Source organism: Garra rufa, chromosome 19 (assembly GCF_049309525.1).
Source record: "Garra rufa chromosome 19, GarRuf1.0, whole genome shotgun sequence".
Taxonomy (NCBI): domain Eukaryota; kingdom Metazoa; phylum Chordata; class Actinopteri; order Cypriniformes; family Cyprinidae; genus Garra; species Garra rufa.
In genome coordinates this window covers 19,643,277-19,663,168 of record NC_133379.1, presented here as the reverse complement: position 1 = coordinate 19,663,168, position 19,892 = coordinate 19,643,277, and the positions used below count along the sequence as shown (strand labels likewise).

Sequence of the window (19,892 nt, the reverse complement as noted above, 5' to 3'; positions counted from 1 at the left end):
CCTTTTCAAGAACTACAACAAATGGCTCCTACAGTGTTTGTTTTCCGGATGCTATGATGTCACAACGCGGTCCATTAGAATATCATTCAAATAAATCCCGCCTACGGAAATACGAATCGTTGGTGGGTGGGGGATTCGCCTAACTTTAGCGATGTAGCATGGACAGCCGCCTCTGGGATACTTCAACGATATTTCATATTTAAAACGTAAGAATAAAGGGGGTCGCACACCGGACGAGAAACACAGCGTCGCGCCGAGGACAGCTGGAGGTATGGCACACCGGACGCGCACATTCTATACGCGCCAGCTCATTTTTAGGCTAGATTCCCATTCATCAGTTAGTAGCATTTTGTATTATTATAAGCAATTTCAACATTCCTTATGCTGTAGCTAGTAATATGATTTGTTTGCTCAATAAAAAAACTACATGCTATTTTGTTGCGTAAGGTATACTTATTTCTTTGTAAACTTCAATTATAATTGTATTGTTGTTGAGGCAGTTTATTGGAGTCTTAATTCAACATGAGGGTTTGTACTGTATTTAAAATAAAATAATTGTCATTTTGTGGTCAACAGTATTGATATTTTTAAGGACATGAAATGACAATGCCTGTACTGTACATTATTTTATGATTGTACTGTACAATTACATACAGTTGCTCACTATACATTTTACCTCAGATCGTACACAAAATTGAACATTCTTACCTGAAAAACCGATGACATCGGCAATCTTCCTCCACGCTGATGAATTCCTTATGTTGAATCTATGATTTGTTGCAAATAATTCTGGGTATTTCTATTTCCCTACTTCGTTGATCAGTTTTTCGTCGTCCATCGCGCTCCGCTACACCGTTATTTAAATGACCTGAATGACGCTTGTGACCTTGTAAATCCAATAGATGGCAGTCAAAGACAGTGAATGTAATAATGACAGGCAAATGTTACATAGGACTTTAGATTTTGCGTATGTAAAAATGTCTCGAGAAAATAAAATATGAATTAATTATATAGGTTTACATTTTTTTCAAGCTGTAAACCTAATGTAAGTAGTATTTTGCAGCAGTGGTATCTTGTTTTTTTAATCTAATAGGACGATTTGAGACAAATATGATGTTATTTAATATAAAACTATGCAGATGGCGCTCTGTGGCGCGGCAGAACTTTGAACAGATTCCTGAGTCATAGCTGGGCGCCGCGGACAGACGCCGAATGGCGCCGCCGGTGTGCGTATGCTCATAGAAATCTATGTGTTCGAATTTTAAAGACGTGGCGCAACGCGACGCGGCGCTGCGCTTCGCGTTCGGTGTGCGACCCCCTTTACTTTAATCTAGCTTGTGCAGTTGTACATGGGAAGGGGTGTTGCAGTACTGAAACGCCGTCTAAGCTGTTCGCCAATCGCAACGCAGTAGAAATGCTAACCAATCACAACACATTTCGATTTTCGGAAGGCGGACCTTCATCAAACCCAGAATTAATCGAGCCATTTGTGCTAGCCTGGGGAGAAAGCTATTGTAATTATGTAAATTATGTAAGGAATAATTGACGACGGGCCGTAGAATTCTTAGAAAATAATGCACACCCGAGGTGGAACGGCCACCTCGGGTGTGCATTATTTTCTAAGAATTCTACGGCCCGAAGTCAATTATTCCGCTTATACTACAGTTACCACACCTCAAGACATCGATCAGATGATATATTTCAAGACATTCGTCCGGTTTTTATCCTTAAAATGCTATTGTGAGTAGGATTAATTTCTTACGCAGCTCATCCAACAGCTTCGTTGCTAGTTCCAAAACGTCATTTTAGACCTAGTAACGATGCTTGAGCCGTTGATAGCAAACTAATGCAGTTAATAATAAGGTTTAGACAGACCGACAGACAAGCAGACAGATGGCAAGAGAGGGGGGAGAGAGTTTAAGATCGTAAATTACCTCTCTCAAGTCTGTGTGTCTCTCAAAGGTGACTGGCAGCATCATCTCTACTGACAGTTAAACTTTAAGTTCATTTTCTTCAAGACCACGCCGTTGTTACCTCGCGTGAGAACTGTCATGTCGTTTTTAAGTTGTTTATCGTCAGAGATGCGCTAACAACATTAGCGCGAGTGCTAACTGTATGTGTGTGCGTCTGTGAGTGAGAGAGAGCGAGAGAAATAGAGTATGTGCTTTCCGTACATAATAAAACATAATATTGTGGAAAAAACATGGACATAATCTGTCGTTTTTATCCTGTTGTTTACCGTATGTATTAGTTTTGCCAGTGTCACTGTAGCTTTTGGTTATTTTGCTGTTTTGGGCTGTAAGGACCTTGGAAATAACTGAAATCGTGTGGCGAAGTGATATAGACATGTACTACGGTCAAAAGCTGCCTGGAACTACGTTCGCCGTGCGTTTCCCTGAAAATAATGCACACCTCTAGAACGTTCGTCAGCCAATCAGATTCAAACATTCAACGGCCCTGTAGTATAAGTGAAAAATAATGTACAGTAATAATGTTCTAGTGCACCCCCAAAACAAAATAAAGACTTTGTAAATAAGCATAATAGGACCCCTTTAATGACAGAATTTTCATTTTTGGGTGAACTATCCCTTTAAGATTTATTTTCAGCCTTTATATTTTAATATGAATCTAAGTATTGACAGGAAGCAAAGTGGGAGAGAGAGATGGTTGTGATCGGGAAAGGTCCATGAGGTAGGATTCAAACTCATGACGCTTGTAGCTCAATGGCGTTATATTTGTTGGTGCACTGTCACAAAGCTATTTTTAATAGTTTTGAAACCCCATACTTCTAAATAAAAGTGTCATGTGATCTCAACATGACAGCCTCCATAAGTTGAGCCCACTTCATGAAAAAAACAGCTTTCAAGCTTCTGATATGACTTTTGTGTGAGCAAACATTTTTTCAAAAGCACTCTTCCTTTATTTAGAGGCAAGTCTTTTTTTAACGATGAAAAAAATGACCGAGTGGCCCTTTAATAATTATTTTCACCTTCAACAGTGATCTTTCTGAACTTGAAGTTGAAAAAGCCTGGTGAAGCCATTCATTCTCAAAAACATTCATTCACAACCTTCGGCCCTCCATTTCCATTGATCTGCTTCCCACTTTGTTTATATCCCGGTCTATTTGTGCAGACAGTGTGAAATTAAACAGCTCTGCCATTCACTTTTTGATACCCGTGGAGATGGATGGAGTGATGAAAATATGCTACGGGATGCATGACAGAGAAAACAAATGGAAGAAAATGCTTAGTGTGACTCTTTAAGATGAGCTGAAATTGGGATCTAATGAAAGTACTGGAATTGGTTCCCCTGATAATAATCACTTGGAAATATTGTAAATTCGTTAGATTGTTGCTCTTTGTGCGTATAGCTTTCCATGATTACAATATTTGATGCTGACATTTCTTGCACTTTTCACATTCCTCAAATATCCCAAATATATTCAGACTTTGGAATACCTGTTTGTCTGATTGGCTAAGCTATGTTGACGGCCATTTTCCATTAGAAATCCAGTCTCTGATTGCACACTTAACATGTTAAGTGAGAAATTGAAGGTGAATAACAAGATATTACAGGATTAAAGAGATATAATTTCATGTAGATGCACTAATCGGATGGTGAATTGCTGCGCCTGAAGGCTTTCTGATTTAGAGTGAATTTAAAGCCACAGCTTATAGTGGCAGCATTAGCAGAGACATTCAAACATTATGAGCTTGGCAGGGCTTCTGTGTTCACCCATTTGCATGTGTGTTTATGAAGGGAAGTGAGGTTGATGAAGTAGTGCAAGAACTTGTTTTTCAAAAAGAAAACAAGCCGCAAAATGCTAATCAGTGCTGTCACTATCTGGAGAAAAGATTTGCTCCATTTAATCTCTATTTCCCCATCTTAGGAGAAAAATGACACAAAGATGCTTTGTCTCCAGTTGAGCTGTCAGAGAAAAAGCTTGCATTCTTCATCCAGTGGCAAGAGAAAATGTCAATTATTAAACCTCAAATATGTTTGTTCGCTTGCATACATTCACGCATAAAGCGCTTTGTGTTCGATCCTGTGTAGCAATATGAAAAATTTCACAGGCATTCTGTTAAGATTGATGATACATTGCAGAATCTGTTTGTTTCTAAGGCTTTCCCACATGTTGGGATGTTCAGCATGCAGATTGTTGGTGTCAGAAGGCTGGGTCACTATTGATTCGTCACACCCCACAAACTCTAGAGCCGGCGGATCTCGCTCGTATCGATTCTCTCTTTTCTTTACTCACACAGATCATCATGTAAGCCTTTGCCGTGTGCATGTTTCCTGCTTGTTCTGAGAGCAGCGCTTACATAAGCGCACTCATAGCCCACTTCACACCGCTTCAACTCAATTTTCTTTGGCACGGATTCTCATCTTTATATGAGAATAGCAGAACAAACAGGAGAATAACACAAGCAGTCACATAAACACACAGTGGGTGCGGGGGAGAGGCTGAACAGATCATCCCGCAATCGGTGCGCATGATACTGAGAACTGTTTCAAATTCTCCCTACATGTCATTCTTTCTTTTTTTAATGGGAATGAATACACTCCAAAATGCACACTTGAATTTCAGCCCAGTCTTTACCGATCCTAATTAGCTGCTTGAAATGTTGGACCCCTTTACAGTCCTGCACACACAACACACAAGTACTAAGATTTCTTTGGTCTGCTGCTGTCGGGTGTCAGTTGTCTGGAATTGTGACTGCAGTGGGAATAAGAGTTAAGCTCCGTTGTGTTGTTTGGCAGAGGCGGTTCGGCTGTCTGGTCAGCAGAAATCCACTGACAAACACTCATATGCACATACGCAAATTTCTGGAAATATAAAACCTATTTAAAGGAAACTCAAACTCAAAACCTCACAAACCAGACCACATGCACAAACTATATATATGCACATATATGCACAAAATAAGAGAATCATATCTGAAGTCAGATTCACTCGTCCACCCACACAGACACACTATACACAATTCCACACCACCTCCAACATGCTCTCAGGAGTAATCACACTCACACATATCCAGAGATGGGAACTGTAAGGAATTCATCGACTCTTGTTATGATTTCACTAAAAGATTTGGTTTTCTTTTAAGTAGGAATAAAGGGATAGTTCACCCAAAACTGAAAATTCTGTCATTAATTACTCACCCTCATGTCGTTCCAACCCTGTGAAACCTTTGTTTATCTTTGGAACACAAACTAAAGAAATTGTTGAATGAAGTCATTATTTATTTGTTGTTTTCTTTGCGCACAACAAGTATTCTCATTGCTTTATAGCATTATGGTTGAACCACTGATGTCACATTGACTATTTTACCTTGACTTTGATTTGTGTCAGTTGCGTTGTCGTCTATGCAGGGTCAGAAAGCTCTTGGATTTCATCAAAAATATCTTAATTTGTGTTCTGAAGATGAACAAAGGCCTTATGGATTTGGAACGACATTAGGGTCCCAATAATTCATGACAGAATTTTCATTTTTGGATCAACTGTCTCATTTAATGATTCATTTATTTTAACAAAATAGTACAGAATTAATATTGGTTAATTGCCATAGGTTTAAAGACAACAACTAAAGTGGATGCAAGTGTGCAACAACAATAAGAGTTGAGATGTAATGGATATAGCAACAGATCTTTTCTTCTGTATTTTGACGTAAATTAGTTCTGACATTTTGATTAAAAATTACAAGGTAAAAATTTAAAATGACACAGATGGATGGATAGATGAATCATTCATAAAAAGAGCAATACGATGCATTTAGAAAATAGGTAGGATGAATTTCAATTTTATGCCAAATTCAAACTTTAGTCTAATCTCACTGAACTACAAATCATTTTATGGTTGTCTTATTTGAAACGAAGTGGGAAATAAGCTTGGATTACATTAGTCTTACATTACTGAGTTCCTGTCAACATGATGACAATGTGTAAATAAGCATACATATTTCAACCAACCTGTAAAAAATAAATTAACATTCTAAAAAAATCTTTAAAAACGAGGTGTATATTTAAAGAAAAACATGCAAGGTAACATTTTCAATGTTGAATTGAGTAACTGAGTAAGTAAAGTAATACTTTGGGTGGCACATACAGTACAGTCAAACTAAAAATTATTCAGACACCAGATATAATTTTTTGATATTTTTTACTAGTGGGTGCAGGACACTATAGTTTATTTATGTAAGTGAGGATAGCAAAATAAAGTAAACTGTGACATATTATACTCAAAAATTCCTCACACAGTGGACTATCAGTAAAACTGGTTAAACATTTTGTACCAAAAAATTTTAATTTGACACTTTGAGCTGACCATGTTTTGTTACATACACTGCTGCTCAAAAGTTTGGGATCAGTGAGATTTAAAATGTTTTCTTTAAAGAATTCTTATATGCTCATCAAGGCTACATTTATTTGATCAAAAATACAGAAAATAGTGAAATAGTATTACAGTTTAAAAAAAAAAATGCTGTTCTATATTAATATATTTTAAAATATAATTTATTCCTGTGATGCAAAACTGAATTTTTATCAGCCACCATTACTCCAGTCTTCAGTGTCACATGATCCTTCAGAAATCATTCTAATATGCTGATTTATTATTAGAATTATCAATGTTTGTGAGAGTTGTGCTACCGAATATATTTTTTGGAATCTGTGATACTTTTTTTATGATTCTTTGATGAGCATTTTTTTTTTTCAAAATACAAATCTTTTCTAACAATATAAGTCTTTGCTGTCACTTTTTATCAATTTAACAATTGTTAGAAAAAGATTTCTATTTTTTTTTTTTATAAATGCTGTTTAAGCAACACAACTAAGTTTAAGTTTCCAGCACTGAAGCATTGATTTCTGAAGGAAAATGTGACACTGAATACTGGAGTAATGATGCTGAAAAAATCAGCTTTGATCACAGAAATAAATTAGATTTTTTTATGTATATTAAAATAGAAGAAAATCTTGCTGATCTTAAACATTTGTTATGACAAAGTTAATTCATTCTGACATCTATTAAATCTTCAGTTCTTGAAACTATTGTGGATAAACTGTGATAATGTGAGAAATTTTGAATCTGTCTGAATACATTTTGGTTTGATTGTAATTCATTTGTGATTATCAAGATTAATTTTTTCTGACACAGTTTAACTCTGAGTTCTTGTCATATTTTATTTATATTTTCACAACGATATCAAATAAACTGTGATAATGTAAGAAGTTGAAGGTGTCTGTATAAATTTGGGTTTGACTGTATATTATATTCAACATTAATTGTCAGTTTATCTGTATTAGCAAGAATTGTAATACTGATTCATTCCTAGTTATCATATTTTTTTTCAGGTTCTCCGATCCTACTTCTGGACACATGCAAAAGCTCATACGTGGTACACACAGTCATTCACCCGCCTCCAAAAATACTCACATGCACCCTTTTGAATCAACACTCACACAGGTCAGATCTTTCCATGATAGACGCCACTTTAAGTATGACACATTTCATGTAAAACACACACACATATACACACACACTCCTACACAGTGCTTGACTTCCTCTAGTTGCCCAACACACTCAACAGGATGAGTGAATTGTTCAAACAAATCACCCTCATCTCTTATGCCTCCCTCGTTCTACCTTCCCTTCCGCCCGCGCACCTGCCTCTCACCTCTTCTTTCTCTCTCGTTCCTCCTCTGTGAATTTTAGCTTGTGCTTTATCATCACATCATGGTTTAATTCCATCCATCCCATGATGCCTTGCACACCATTATGCCTCTCTTCATTTCGCTGCTCTCTTACTTTTCAACTAATAACTGCGATCGATGCTTCCATCTGTCCCTGCTCTCATTTCTCATTCACTGTGCTTGCCTTCCATCATGTCATATTGTTCCCAATCCAATCTTACAAACCAGAGGAATCAGGGGCGTTGCGTCGTATTGTTTTGGAAGGAGCACCAGCAGCAGTCCTGACTCACTTTGTGCCTTCGGCGAGATAAGCCCAAAGGCAAAAAACAATTAGCATGCAAAAGGAAACATGATGAAATCTCAATCTAATATTCCGATGTAGGCAAAGCATCAAATAATGCAAGGCTTTTTCTAGAAAGTGTTAAAATGATACATCCTTGCCATTCACAAATGCATTTATTTGGTTTGCGGTGGATAAAACTTTGACATTTTGAAAGACGGACACATTTGCAGTACAAAGACATCCTAAAATGGTCTGGATGATATTACTGGCACTTTAAAGGAACACTCCACTTTTTTTGGAAATAGGCTCATTCTCCAACTCCCCCCGAGTTAATAAGTTGAGTTTTACCGTTTTGAAATCCATTCAGCCGTTCTCCTGTTCTGGCGATATCACTTTTAGCATAGCTTAACATAGATCATTGAATCCTATTAGACCAATAGCATCACGTTCAAAACGAGTTTCGATATTTGTCCTATTTAAAACTTGACTCTTCTGTAGTTATATCGCGTACTAAGACCGGTGGAAATGCAAAGCTTCAATTTTCTAGGCTGATAAGATTAGGAACTACACTCCCATTCCGGCGTAATAGTCAAGGAAGTTTGCTGCCGTAATTTGGCCGAAGCAGGAGCAGTAATACCATGCAGCACATGTGCAAATGCTAAACTAGCTGGGAACTCATTTCTGATAATACTCCGCCTGCTTCGGCCATATTATGGCAGCAAACTTCCTTGACTATTATGCCGGAATGGAAGTGTAGCTCCTAATCTTATCAGCCTAGAAACTCGCAGCTTTGCATTTCCACCGGTCTTAGTACACGATATAACTACAGAAGAGTCAAGTTTTAAATACAACAAATATGGAAACTCGTTGGTCATTTTTGAACGTGATGCTATTGGTCTAATAGGATTCAATGATCTATGCTAAGCTATGCTAAAAGTGATATCGCCAGAACAGGAGAACGGCTGAATGGATTTCAAAACGGTAAAAATCAACTTATTAACTCGGGGGAGTTGGAGAATGAGCCTATTTCCAAAAAAAAGTGGAGTGTTCCTTTAATAAGCAGAGCAGGATTTAACTTAGACATTGGGCATTAGGTTTCTTGATTTTGGTGCAAGGGATACTATGTTTAAAACCTGTTTATAAGAAATAAGGGAAATATGTAATTGGTTGCGACTGTCACGATGTGCGGGAAGACGAGGAACCAGGGAAAACACGAGGGAACGGGAGTATAAACAAAACACTGATTTATTAATAATAAAACAAAACAAAAGGCTGGGAATAGGCAAACACGTCGAAACTTGGAAACAAAACCCGAGGAGCAGACAAACACCATGAGATGTTAACACCGGACGAGGGGAGTGAGGAACTGAGGACAAAATATACATAGAAACAGGGGAGTGGCTACAAACAAGCTGACAAGAGGAAGTACAAATATGGGCATTGGGGAAACCAACTAAATCAAAGGGGGGAAACAAGGACTAAACCAAATGAACTAGAAACACAGGGGGAAAAACACTAGGAAAACAGAAACAGACACAATCCTGACAGCGACAATAGAGCATTTCAAACCAAATTACCTTTGGTTAATTGTATTGTAATGACGTGTTATCCTATAATTAGTATAACAATCTTATAATTACTCATTCAGGTAGTTTAAATGGTGAGAAGTGCTAACTTACTGTCATGAGCAGAAAGTTACCAATATTTCTGTGAGAATTTATTTTACATATTACAAAGAAACTGCTACTTTAATTCAGCAAGGACGCATTAAACTACAGGTAAAGGGATAGTTCACCCAAAAAAATCCTAAGTGTATATGACTTTCTTCTTTGAGACAAATACAATCAGAGCTTTATTAAAAATGCCCTGGCTCTTCTGAGCTTTATAATTGCAGAGAATGGCTGTTAAGATTTTGAAGTCCAATAAAGTGCCTCCATCCATCTTAAAAAGTACTCCACATGGCTTCGGGAGGTTAATGAATGCCTTCTGAATTAAACTGATGCACATTTAAAACCGCAATCTCTAGCTTTCGCTAACAGAAGTTAGGGATCCAACACATTCTAACTCCCAACTCGTCACATATTGAGGCTTGGTCAGGACCCATTAGTGTCATTTTTTGGCATGCATCTCTTTTGGACATGCAGCATCCTCATTTGCTTTTAGCGGTTTCCATTATATGTCGAATTTCATGGTTTGCATGAGTTTGCAAAAATATAAATAATTTTATATAAATGTATACTTTCATAGATATTTTGGAGCACCTAACCCCACCCCTACCCTTATCCTATCCACTTCTGAACAATATAAAACACACCACAGGCATATTTATCTATCTATAGGGTGCAATTTGTGGGGGGTTAAAAAACTTTTTTCTCTTTCCATGGGCAGAGGATGACCAAAAATGTTAGTGGAATTTGTTAACAATGCACATTATATACCTTTTTTTAAAGGAAAGAACCAGATAATGAGTGTCACGTCATGAAATGTTTTGATGGAAACCGTCTAACGTAATCACAATTTGATAATAGCATTGTAAGTTAGGCCTATTAATTGTAAAGATTTCATTTAAAACAACAAATAAATTAGCGAAAGTGAGCAAATTATCAACGGAGCTTTTTGAAACTCTGAATCAGTAAACCACTGCGTCGCAAAATGATTCACTGTTTCGAAGCGCTTGAATCGGATCGCAAATCATCTAATTCAGAATGGGACTTCAATGCACATATCGCAAATCATTTGATTAAATACTGAACTTCAAAGCGAGTATGGTGAATCATTTGATTTAGAACAGGACTTTAAAGTGCGTATCGTGAATCATTTGATTTAAATTGGGAAGTAGGAGCGGCTTTATTTAACATGTAGCATCTTTTGTTCTATTTACATTAATGACAGACAGGTATTTAATTAGGCTGCTGTCCCTTTAAAACCGAATGCATGGAAAATCACAGCCCCACATATATTCAATAATGGCAATATTATTACTCAATATGTAATTTAATCATGACGATAAAATTCCCAATGCCTTTCGCATCAGCATATTAATGGCAAAGGTTTCTTATTTAAAGCAATGGAGGACCCTGCATGCTAAAAAGACCCCTGTGTGTCAAAAAGTGATGCCAAGGGGTCCTGAGTGAATGAGAATGTGTTGAGAGATCATGGTTTTTATAGTTTTAAATATGGATATTTTTTCTTACACAAACACATTGATTCATGTCTGAATGCCTTTATTAACTCCATGAAGCAGTGTGGAGTACTTATAATGATAGATGGATGCACTTTATTAGACTTCAAAATCTCAACATCCGTTCACTGCCATTATAAAGCTTGAAAAAGCCAGTGCATTTTTTACTATAACTCAAAGTGTATTTGTTTGAAAGAAGAAAGTCATATACACCTAGGATAGCTTGAGGATGAGTAAATCATGGGGTCATTTTCATTTTTGGGTGAACTATCCCTTTAAGACGTTTGTAATGTATAGTATTATTAGAAACTTCTTAGTAGTAGTCAATTAAGATAAGAGAAATAAGAAAAAAGTATTGTTTTGTAAAAAAGTGTTCTCTTTGTCCAACTCTTTTTTTTTTTTAGAAGTTGCATTCAACATACAATATGCTTGGCTTAAAGATCTAAGGGGTTTGTCGGTTTGAATGAACATCCCGCTTTTGACTGGAACTTCTGTCTTGTAACACACAAGCTTTTCTCTCACTGTCAGTGCAGTCCATCCATGACTCACAATGCTACGTTCACCCCAACACCAGTTTCAGTTGTTTACCTACAACCTGACAAGCGTTTTACAACAACTGCCTTTCTCTCTCTTTTGCCAGCATGTTCTTTTCTACAGTTGACCTGCTCACCTCAGATCTGCAGCAAGCGCAGTGTGCTTGATGTGCAGGTCAGTATCGATTTTCAGGACTGAGAGAAAACTCAGCAGCTTTATCGTTCTCCATCTCCCCCTCTCTGGCTTCCTTCCAGACTTCACACATCCTTTCAACATAATCCCTTGTTTATTCCGTTTTTATGTGTGACTTATAGATTTCCTTCTGCCTAGCTCTTATCTATCTTTTTTTAGCGCTGGAACCTGTAATCCATGCATACTCTGATCACACCAGGGCACCAGGGCACATCGTCTTACTTTAACTACCAAACATTAATATACATGCAGACCACAAACAGAAATCTGAGACTTCTGGGCTGGTCTGAGACATACATTTGTCACTGACACCATAATAGACGTGAAATATTAAAATAAAATTAAATAAATAACAACAACAAAAAGTTTTTCAGGACATAAAATCAATAAACTCTTCACAAATCTTTAATTTAAGCGAGTGATCGATAAAACCCGACTTATTAACATCATAATTTCAAGTCATTTTAAAATGGATGTGGTGAGTGGGTGGTCCGTGTGCACTCTGTAATTAGTCCATTCATTTTCACCACTTTGACCCATTCAGGTTAATTTGCGGTTGTGAAACATAATAGCCAGGCATCACTGCACATACATATACTACCTAACTTTTCACCTACATTTCGCTATTATATGTCAAAAGCAACCTGACCTCATGAGCAAAGCGTACCTTTTCGCAAGACACAAAATACGTACCATCATATACATTTCAAGACATATTCTATGTGAAAGGTTCACAGGGTGGTGCTAAAAGAGTGTTCTTTTTTTTCCCGGAATAGATGAACATACATACAGTATAGTACGTTTTATGTGACATTGGTTTTGTAGGTGTCACCGAAGTTCTGACTTGAAAATGTCTGCCGAGTCAGCCAACTCTAATGCTCTGTGATGTTTTAAAATAATGCACTACACCTAAACCTGCACAATAGTATGAACAAAAGTGAATGTGATGTAAAAATGCAATTGCAAGCATGACGTTTTAGCTTGATTCTCGATCTCTCATCTTTCAGTTCTTTAAACATGAGTCATGTTGTTCACAGGATTTGTACCCAAAGATTCCGCATCCTAAGTCCAATTCCATGTTGACTGAGCTTCCAAGCAAGCTTGTTACATTTAAAGAACAAAATATATGGAGCTGTAATCATAACTGAGTATGAAAACGATTACAAGTGTACGCTGTTTTACCGTCTCTAGTGTTCATTTCTGTTGGAAACTACAGGGTTAAAAAATAATAAAAAGGTAATTGTGACTTGTTTTCTCACAATTCTGACTTTTTCCCCTCCAAACTGTGTGATACAAACTCGCAATTCTGACATTTTTTTTTCAGAATTTTGTGATATAAATGCAATAAAGTCAGAATTATAAGATGCAAACTCGCAATTCTGAGCAATAAAGTCAGAATTGCGTGATATAAACTCACAATTGCAAGAAAAAAGACACAATTTGCGTAAAAAAGTCAGAATAGCGAGTTTATATCTCACAATTCTGACTTTATTTCTTGCAATTGTGAGTTTATATCTCACAGATACGAGAAAAAGTCAGAATTGCAAGATAAAAAAAAGTCACTGTTACCTTTTTTATTCAGTGGCAGAAATGGGCTTCCATAGATATGTACTTATTGGTACTTATGTACTTATTTGTATTTCATATCTTGCGAAAAAGTTCCCACAGGTACATTTTTGTCATGAGATCAAGGTAGGTCAAAACAATTTTAAACGGATTACCCAAAAATTACCCCAAAATAAATATTCTGTCATTTATTACTCACCCTTTTTTTGTTCCAAACCTGCAAGACTTAATTTATCTTTGGAACACAAATTAAGATATTTTTGATGAAATCCCAGAGCTTTCTGATCCTGCATAGACAGCAACGCAACTACCATGTTTCTAGAAAGGCCATTGTTAAAATAGGAAATGTGATATCTGTGGTTCAACCTTAATTTTATGAAGCTACGAGAATACTTTTTGTACGCAAAAAAAAAAAAAAAAAAAAAACGACTTTATTCAACCATTTTTTCTCTTCCATGTCATCTTCTTAGTACATGTTCCATGTACTATTTTAACAATGACCTTACTACCTTTCTGGGCCTTGAATGCATCAGTTGCGTTGCTGTCTATGCAGGATCAGAAAGCTCTCAGATTTAATCATAAACATCTTAATTTGTGTTCGAAAGATGAATGAAGGTCTTACAGGTTTGGAACGACATGTGAGTGAGTAATTAATTACTGAATTTTCACTTTTGGGTGAACTGTCACTTTAAGATGTTGTAGTTTGTCCCAGATTTTACGTTCTGCTTCATAAATACTTAAAACACTGAACTTTTCCATCTCTAGTCAAGTTTGAACTTTTAGTGCAGAGTAGAAGTATGCAAAATGGGAGGCAGCTTTGAGCTAAACTTTTAATGACAAGAATGGCTTGATTCAGTCTTGCCTATTCAAACACAAAAACATATGCTCTCTGCAAACATCTGGCTTGATCAGTGTTGGCAGTGACAAAAAGCATTTTGTCTCCCTGAAAACCAGCCAAGCACACTTAATATATAATTAGTGAAACATATTCAAGTAAGAATATTTAACTTACATGGTCTCATCATTGAGGAACTCCAGTTTGCCAGCCACCTCTTCATAGTCTTCCCCAGCTTTGGCGGTTCCCTCTGTAGTGTGATACGGTACTGCCACCTTCCCCCTTGCTCCAGACGTTCTGTGGACTTTCACCTGCATGATGCCAACACTTTCACTCACTCGTGTGGAATTGCTCTCAAACGTGAAGATCCCAGCGTGGTCGTCATCGTAAATGGTCACCGTGGCAGTGTGCGCATTACCCAGGGCAGCTTTGGGAGGAATGTGGCTGGACCCTATAATGCTGTTACCTGAGGACACTGCATTAGGGTCGAGGACGGAGACCTCAGCACGGTGGACGACACGAGGGTTGCTGAGATGTACGTAGAAATGCTCATCTTCCTCAAATATGTCATCGTCAATTACGCCGACTGTCAGCTCCTTCACCGTCTCGCCCGGTTTAAAGACCAGAGTGCCCTCGGCGAATTCATAGTCTGATCCTGCATTAGCAGTGCCATCCTCTGTGCGATAGTCAACCTAGATATAGAAACAGTTTGTACTGTCACACAGCTAAAGTGCTGAGGAAGCAATGCTATCATTTTATATTCAAGAGATTCAAGAGATATAAGAGTATATGGGGAAAAAAAAAATCTTAGAGTCTGTAATAATGTAACTTTTGGCAGAGAATTTGTGATCATTTAATGATTCCAGCAACAATAATAATAAATAAATATTATTATTTTACCACCAATAAAAATAATAAACTTATTTTTGACTAATCATATCACAAAATAATAATACAATATATATATTTTAGTTTATTCCTTTCTAAGAATCATTATTTTGTATTATTATCAATCATATAACAAAATAACTAACTATATGTTGTTGTTGTTATTATTATTATTATTATTATTATTATTATTATTATTATTATTATACCACCAATAAAAAATAATAAAAAACATAACTGCAGGCAGCGATGACCGGGGTGCAAGTGCTTTAAGAATTTATATAAAAGATTTTACATTTTATTTAGCAAGCCTGTAACCACCTAAATCAATTATTTAAAAAGCATTTTTTTGCAAATACAGGTAATTTGCCATAGAAATATTATGTTTTTCTAATACTAATGACCGTTATCGCACCAGCTGTGGTCCGATTTCACTCAAACTTTGTGTGCTTATTTAGAATTACATGTTGCATGTGCTCACCAGGTTTTGTGAAGTTTTGAGTTTTCGTTTAGGCTTTATAGGCTTTTGGGTATATTTGTACAGGCCCATTTTCTAAACAACCCAATAGTTTCCCAAACAGTAAATTTCAACATTTTTTTTATTTTTATTATTGACCTAGAGAGTCAATAGAAAATTGTACTGCAGTGCTTTTTTGTTTGTCAGATTGAGCGAAAAGCCTAGGAATAGTTTGCAAAAGTAGTTTTTTTTTTTTCATTTTCTCAATCAAACAAAAAAGACACTTGAGCTTGCGACAAACTGTTTAGAAGTTATGACTAAATTTGTAATTTCGATCACTGTAGCACCCCTGACGGGGCGACTAGGTGAGCATTGGTAACATTGTAGATGGTGTGAGTACTACCATCCCTCCAAGTTTCAAATCTCTACGACTTACAGTTTGGTCTGCTCGATTAGTTTTACATGGAGATTGCTGATCCTTGGCCATTCTAACAATTACAATAGAGTTTCAGCACTACGTGCTTGAACCCCTTATATTAGTTACTTATTTTGACAAATCATATCGCATAATAAAAATACAATATCCATTTTTTCGTTTATTAATTTCTAAGCATTATTATTTGGTATTATCAATAAACATAACAAAATTATAATTTTTCATTTAAAATAATTATTATGTGGCATCATAATAAACATAATATATTATATTTCACTATCTTATCAACACCACTTAAAATAATTGAATCTAATTTCCTGTGGTAAACTTCACAAATGAAAGGTTTAAAAAATAAAATGAGCTAATCTGAAATCTGTTAAAACAGTGTCATTTAATTGCTCATCTCCTAAGTGCTGTAATTATTTAAAATAGCTCTGAGAGTACATCCTCACTGCTGGGAATCGTGTAGGTTTCTGACCTCAAAATTATATCACATCCATATAATTAAAATACAATCACAGCAATGTAATCACAGTACTGTTGGGTAAAGACAGCAGAATCATTACCTTGACAGTGCAGCCGCTGTCTCCACCATGTCGGGTCACGGAGAGTTTTAAGGAGCCGCAGTTCTCAAAGCATTGATAATGTGAGGGTTCAAACTCCAGGTAGATAGTGTGAGGGTCTTCCTCCTGGGCATTAGATTCATGACAGCTCACCACCTTCCTGGCCTGGTCTGCAGCATGCTTCTTCAGGATGTTCCCCGCTCCGATCATCATGCGAGTGGCCTGGATGCGATAGAAAGCTCGACTCTTCTGCTGCTGAACCAGAACTTGATAGTTCGCCATCTCGATCAGCTGCTCCATGTCCTTCTCTGGGTGTCTTTGCTTGAGTTCCTTCAGCGTACGAGCCATCTCCCTCCTGGCTTCATCTTCTTCCCCTCCACCACCTCCACCACCGCCTTCCTCCACCCCAGCCAGCATCCCATCAAGAGCCTCCTTGTGGTGGGAATTGGCGCCTTGGCCATCCATCTCCATATCCATCTTAGTGAACATGCCATCACCCTCCGTCTCAATGATGATGCCACGGTTCTTGTCAGCGCGGTAGCGCTTGTGGACGTATTTGTAAAAGAGCAAGCGGCGGTCGGCGATCCAAGCCTGAACCACACAGAGCGGAAAGAAGAGGAAAGTAAGCACGGCCTCCCAAACTTCCACCACGCCAGGAGAGAAGACAGAGAGAATCAAGTAGAGCCAAATGTAGGCGAACACGCTCCAGGCTGCCGTCACAAAGAAGACCCTCAAGTGCTTGATTTTGCGTACCTCACCATCTGGAACCACATAAACACAGATGGCGATGATGATGAACATGTTGAAGGCAGCGCTACCTACAATTGTGCTCGGGCCCAGGTGACCAGCTTCAAACTTGTGCCCGCAGACCTCAATTACAGATAACAGGATCTCAGGAGCTGATGATCCCAAAGCCATGAGGGTCAAATTGGACACAGTCTCGTTCCAGATGCGTACAGTTGCAGTTGTGGTCTCGCCGTTGGGTTTCTTAATCGTTATCTCCTTCTCTTGAGACGTAATCACCTCAATAGACGACATGAATCGGTCGGCGATGATGGACATGCCAAGGAACATGTAGATGAGGGCCACAAAGTAGACGATGGCACGTGCAACCTTGTCGCCGACAGAGGGGTTCTGGGGGTTCCATACCGGCAAGACAACTCCTTCAGAGCAGCTGTCCTCCCCTGAACAGTTCGCCGGGCTGCTGTGGGTTGCATCGCCACCGGCCTGAGAGAGATGGGCAAGGGCTGAGAGGAAGATCAGGAGGAGGAGAGACGAAAGGCAAGGAGTTAAGGAGAAAGGGGTTGACGGAAGGCGCAAAGGAAGCATGGTGGCAGTGTAGTGGTAACTGTGTCCAGTCGGCGATCAATAAACCTCTGTAACACACAAAAGCAACAGAATATGCACAATGGTAAGAATGACCGTTCAAAAAGGACCTGTTAAGTGTATCTAAATTTAACATTTACATTTAAAAAGATACTTTACTCAAAAATGAAAATTCTGTCATTAATTACCCACCCTCATGTTGTTCCAAACCCGAAAAAGACCTTCGCTCATCTTCGGAACACAAATTATGATATTTTTGATGAGATCTTAGAGCTTTCTGACCCTGCATAGACCGCAAAGCAACTGACATGTTTAAGGCCCAGAAAGATAGTAAGGACATCATTAAAATGGTCCAGAATGCTTAATAACAACTTATTTAACAATTTCTTCTCCTCAGATCTGTTGTGTTGCTGTCTGGGTTAAAAAAGCCGTCGAATTTCATCAAAATTATCTTCATTTGTGTTCTGAAGATGAACAGAGGTCTTACAGGTTTGGAACGACATGAGGGTGAGTAATTAATGACAGAATTTTTATTTTTAGGCAAACTATCCCTTTAAGAACAGCTTCAAAGTAGAGGTCTGTATTCCTGCGGGACCCGATGCAACTGAGTGAAGTTTTGAATTGCTGAGTGAAAGTGGGACTGGTGGGATTTTTTGGGGTTGTGTGCAACCTCAAAGTAAAATACCTTCCTTTTGCCTGCTGTGACAAATGCAACAAGGTCAGGTCAGAAGCATTGTGTCTTTGGGAATTAGGAAAAAATAGCCTGTGACACCAAAGCGAGACAGAATCATACTGAAACAGGACTAAACATTTTGTATTGATCTATACCTGTGGGATTTTGCAGATGGGAGTGGGACAAAACGTAAAAGTTGTGGGCAGGAGCTGGTAAGAAAAACAACATATTTTTAGCCTAAATGAAACGGAAAAATCTGAAAAATCCCACATAGACCGGTACTTCAGTGCTTCAAACATCACCTGAGACAGATTCATTGGGGAGAATGAGGTTGCTGTTTGTTGCACAAGACAGCTTGCATCATGGTAAACTCTTAGAATGGTTGCGTCTTAGAATGCACAAGCCAATCAACTCCATAACAGTATGATCATTCCTGACAACCTGTACACATCTGACGACTACAAAGAACGAGAACATACAAAAACGCAACAATACCTCATATAATGTAGAAATAAGACCTTATCCATTTTGAGTTTAAACTCTTAGTCACATGTGTAAGATTTAAAAAAGGCTTATCTTCTCTGCTTCCTGTCATGCATTTTTTTTTTCTCAAGCAATGATCAAGGCCACCATACCAATGTTCACATTTGGACCTTCTACACTTTAATTAACAGATATACACACCAAGCAAAAAACGGTTTGCCTGCTTTATTGACAAAAAGTCAATCTCAATAACTCAATATAGCATGAAGAGCTCTATAGACTCCAACAAAGAACTACTGCATCATCATTTGAAAATATTATATATATTAAAGAAAAAAAAAACTAATGTCTGGAACAGAGATGTCTTATCAGTCTCGATAACACCATCCTTGAACACAGAATGAAATTGCTCTATGCGATTCCAGTCAAGAAATAAGGGTCTTATCTAGCGAAACAATTGGTAATTTTCTAAAAAAAAAAAAAAAAAAGTGTATACTTTTCAACTACAAATGCTCATGTTGCACTAGCTTGACTTTAGGCAGAAGAACCGAACCAGTTTTTACAAAGCGACATGCAAAGAAAGTCAAACACCCTTTACAAAAAAGGTAAAGAGCCCTTTGAAGCTGCATTGAAACTGCAATTTGGACCTTCAACCCATTGGCTCCCATTGAAATCCACTATATTGAGAAAAATCCTGTAATGTTTTCCTCAAAAACCTTAATTTCTTTTGGACTGAAGAAAGAAAAACATGAACATCTTGAAAGAAATAGGGTGAGTAAATTTTGT

General features: G+C 37.6%; 1 protein-coding gene across 1 annotated transcript in view; it reads right to left on the bottom strand.

The window, feature by feature from the left end:
* The window catches only part of slc8a4a (solute carrier family 8 member 4a), a 62,350-nt gene extending 44,356 nt beyond the window's left edge, over positions 1 to 17,994 (bottom strand). Inside the window, exons 1-2 of the mRNA XM_073824306.1 lie at positions 16,628 to 17,994; positions 14,458 to 14,972 (exon numbers count right to left, since the gene is read on the bottom strand). Of these exons, the coding sequence (XP_073680407.1) occupies positions 14,458 to 14,972; positions 16,628 to 17,953 (1,841 nt within the window). The 5' untranslated portion in view covers positions 17,954 to 17,994. The remainder of the gene's footprint in view (positions 1 to 14,457; positions 14,973 to 16,627) is intronic.
* Between the last annotated feature and the right edge of the window lie 1,898 nt (positions 17,995 to 19,892).